Below are 4,383 nucleotides of genomic sequence, written 5' to 3' on the forward strand. Positions count from 1 at the left end.
GAGAAAATATCCATATTTCATTCAAACATAATTAGAATTCGTGTTTCCATTCTGATAGAATTTGAATTCGTGATTCCATTCCGATAGAATTGGAATTTGTGATTCCATTCTGATAGAATTGGAATTGTATAAAATACACAAATCACTAAGGAATTTGAATTCGTGATTCCATTCCGATAGAATTTGAATTCCGATAGAATTTGAATTCAAATTGAATTTGAAAAGTAGAGAATACCTCCCGACAGGTGACTTGAATTTGTTTTCATTGATAGAATTTATATGTTTGAAGAAATTTTATTGCCAAAGCATCTTCAATTTCTATTTTGTTTTCCACCTCTTCCTATAAAAATAAAAATAAAAATTCATTACATAAAAAGAACAAAAAGTTACTTATAAGACTGGAAAAGGCCCCATTTGTTACTTAAAACAAACCTGTCTTTTGTTAGAGGTGTGAGCCTGTTGTTCTTGCCATTCTTGATATGTTGTGTATAATTCCATTAGCACTTTAGGATCCACAATAACTGTTAACAAAAATCAAAGAACAATATAAAAGATTTGTCAACCAAAGTTATGTTGATGTAACAATAGTAAATACAACTATAATAGTAAGAATTATAACTAAAAGATTTAGGATTTCTTGACTAAATAAGATTAATGAAGAAAATGCACCTGTATTTGAGGAAGTTGAGGGTCGATTGACCAAAACATCTGTCAAGCTACTCTTTGAGGGTTCAGATGTCAATATGGAAGTTGCCTGTTTGAGAAATTCAAACATGTGAATAACAAGAAACCGATTTAAAGTAAATAAAGACACATTTTGGTGTTGAACGTATTAAAATCGATGTAGTTTTGTCGATCTGAAAATCATATGATCTGATACAAACATGCGAGTTAAAAACCTAATCAAATGTTAGTCAGAGAAAAACTCACAATTTGGAGCGAATTAAGCTTCTCTAGAACGGGATCAACGCTTTCTAATCGCTCGCAGACAGTGGTGATTCCATCGTCCCCTTTCTTTACATAAAACAAACTTACAGCGGTGAAAACTTTAAAAATTGAAAGATAATTGAAGTTCGAGTGAAATAGGTTGGAGAGTTGGGTTACTTGTGACCTTGAAAGTGTAGATTCCGATGAACCCATGGCCAAATGCTTCTGTGAAGGTGAAGAAATACGATGAATACCTTATATTACTGCCAGTTAGAAGTTGCATTCCATTAAGACGAATTCGGTGAATCAGACGCCGATTGACAGTGGAGATGTTTTATCGGTGGCCATAACAGCGAATTGCGGCTGGAGATCGGCGGCAACATCAAACAATAGTGGTGGTGGTAACAGCAAATGATGGTGGCGGATCTTCTGTGCGCGTTGGTCGATAGAGTGACTTGTAGGTTTTATAAACTAGAGAAATTAGGTTAAAAGTCAAATACCATGATTATAGGGATTATTTTTGGTAGTTACTAAACAAATTACTATATTACCATTATTTATTTATTTAATTACTTAATTTTTTATTTAATTTTGATTGTTCCACATTTATGCATACAATAACACAATAAATACTTTAAACACCTAAACCTATCTCTCTCTCTCTCTCTCTATATATATATATATATATATATATATATATATATATATATATATATATATATAATTTTTCATGTAGAACTTGGGAGAGTATGAAGTTACTAGAAGTTCTGAGAATAAAGTTGAAGTGAAGTACAAGGCAACACGTTGGGAGGTCAACCTAGATGAAAGAAAATGTAGTTGTTGAGTGTGGCAAGTTCAGGGCCGACCATGTGTACATGCAATGGCTTTTATTGCTTATATAAGGGATGCTAACTGGGACAAATATGTTGATCCATATTTCACTATAGAGAACTTTAAAGCCACATATGCTTTTCAGATTGCTCTGATACTTGGACATGATCAATGGGCACAAAAGAATGGAGAGAATATATATCCACCTATTATCAAACGCCCACCTGGATGACCAAGAAAAAATAGAATAAAGTCATCCAATGAGTCTAAAAGAAGACACAAGTATCCGTGATGTGGAGAGTATGGACACCATGAAAGGACATGTAAAAAAATCCAGCATCTCAAAGTTTCAATCAAAGTGAAACATCCACTTCTAAAAGGTTACATGGAAAGGATACAAAATCACATGGTGGTTCGGGAGTTTCGGGTTCTACATGAAAAAGTCTCATTAAATTAGTTGGTCCTTTAGAAAAAAATTGTTAGCTTAAGTTGAAAATATTCTTAGTTAGGGTTCAATTGATGGATTTTTTTGTTAGTACTTGACATAAATAAATATTTTGTTTTACTTTTTCTTTCATGGATTTGCATTTTTTGTCAAATTGGTATATATGGTGCAAATTTAAAGTTCGGGGACCAAAATGTAACTAATTCCAAATATATGCTTTAAGGACCAAAATTGTATATATTACAATTAAAACATACAAAGATATAAAAAATATAGCTAGTGTTTTTAACTATTATAAAATTTTGAAAGTTCAATGCTATATATCATAAATTTCTCAAAGTACAATGTTATTTCTTAAAGATTCGCTTCACGCTTCATGTCCTATCCACTACATTTTCAAAGATTGCATGAAACATGATAAGTTTCTTTTGACCACCAAAGACTTCTCCTCCAGATATGTTGATTATTGTGTCCCATGAACCATTCGGATGTTGTGTGTGTAAATCCACAATAATATTGCCTTTGATAAGTCCATGTACATCCTTCATATTCACACAAAATCCATCAAAAAAAGATATAGTTGGAATAATTTAATTAAGTACCTAGAAAATCTCAGCACAACCATGATACAGTGTAACCCGGGTCATTACATAAATAACAATGAGTTTACCTGTAAGCATCCACCATCAACAATAACTAGCTCATCTACAAAGTGGTGTATGAGAGCTGGAAGAAAATGATGTAAATAATAGTATGGAGATTGTGAGTTAAACACTTTAAATGAAGAGATTTCTTTCTTTTTTATGGCTCCTTTTATGGTTTCAGGAGGGTTTTCAGAGTTGAGATATCATTTGCTAACGTTGCCATGAATCGATCTTCATTGTAGAGGTAAGTAAAACTCTTAAACTAGACATTGCAAACAACATATAAAATTATAAAATTATAATGTTGGTGTTCAGTACCCTATTTACACATATACCACTTCAACCTATTTAATCAGTAAAAAAATAGAATGAAAACCTAATTACCTTATTGCTTGTAGTTGACTGTATCTCTGGAATCACAAGTGTTGAATGCGATGTTTTTGAATAAGATCGATCACCGAGCTCCTAATCTCATGAGGCTGAAGATCATAGGCGAAATTAACAATTCTTAGTTCACTGAAACTGATTGTACCTGAAATCCAACATAACTAAGCTATCAAATACAACATAACAAAGTGGATTGTAAAAAGAATTTGAACAATTGAAACTAAAAACCCTAAAAACGAAATTAAAGAGATGGAAAATAGGTATATGTTGAAGTCGCTAGTACCTGATTCGATGATGTGAGTGTGCAACAACAGGGGGAAAAAGGAATTATGCTATGGTCAGAAGGAAGCTAGATACGGAAGGAAGTTGCAACCTGCGTGTGTGTGTGTATGTATGCGATAACAGGGGAAGCACCAACTGGAATCAGCGATCGATTAGATGTAGTGATTGGATGCAAAGATCGGAAGCCTCAGGGAAGGGAAGGATCGATCGTGATTTAAGAAGGTATGGGGGAAAACGATTTTTGGTAGAATTGATCCATAATGCTGTGAATCGTGTGTTGTATTGGAGATTAGGAGGAAGGGTATTATTGTCCATTCATAATGTATTTTATTTATAATGATTTAATATTATGAAAAACAATTATAAATCAATAAAAATACCAAAAAAATAGATTTGGTAATATATGATATTAAAAAACATTAGGAAGGGCAAATATGATATTTAGAGTTTAGTCCGGGCAAATACGATATTTAGCTGTTTAGGAAGGGCGTATACGAAATTCTCCCCTTTTTTTATTAGTCATAACCATTGAGATCAAGGTTACAACTTATATAAAGTTTATGCTTAAATAAGCATCAATTAAGTTATATAATTATAATGAAATACATGCATCAATTCAATTAAATAAAGTTTTTACAGAGCTTTGAGACCATGCATGCATCACTTCAGTTAAATAAAGTTTATGTTTATGTTTAAATAAACATCAATTTCTTATTATTGGGATGTTTGGATTACTGAAATACACTTTTGAAAAAATGATTTTGTAAACAATTATGGTTTTGGATCATTTTTTAAAAGTCAAAATTTATTGTGATTTTTGGGAATTTTACAATGAGTGACCCCATGGAAAATTTTCATGTTGGAAGT

General features: G+C 32.1%; 1 protein-coding gene across 1 annotated transcript; it reads right to left on the bottom strand.

Annotated features, from left to right (window-relative positions):
- Window positions 1-262: 262 nt before the first annotated feature.
- Window positions 263-1,210, bottom strand: LOC111898935 (uncharacterized). Its single transcript, XM_042901604.1, has 5 exons — window positions 1,112-1,210; window positions 931-1,014; window positions 670-754; window positions 433-521; window positions 263-340 (listed from the first exon to the last, which is right to left on the bottom strand). The coding sequence occupies exons 1-5, from the start codon at window positions 1,208-1,210 to the stop codon at window positions 263-265; spliced, it is 435 nt and encodes a 144-aa protein (XP_042757538.1).
- Between the last annotated feature and the right edge of the window lie 3,173 nt (window positions 1,211-4,383).

Source organism: Lactuca sativa, chromosome 4 (assembly GCF_002870075.4).
Source record: "Lactuca sativa cultivar Salinas chromosome 4, Lsat_Salinas_v11, whole genome shotgun sequence".
In the NCBI taxonomy this organism is placed as follows: domain Eukaryota; kingdom Viridiplantae; phylum Streptophyta; class Magnoliopsida; order Asterales; family Asteraceae; genus Lactuca; species Lactuca sativa.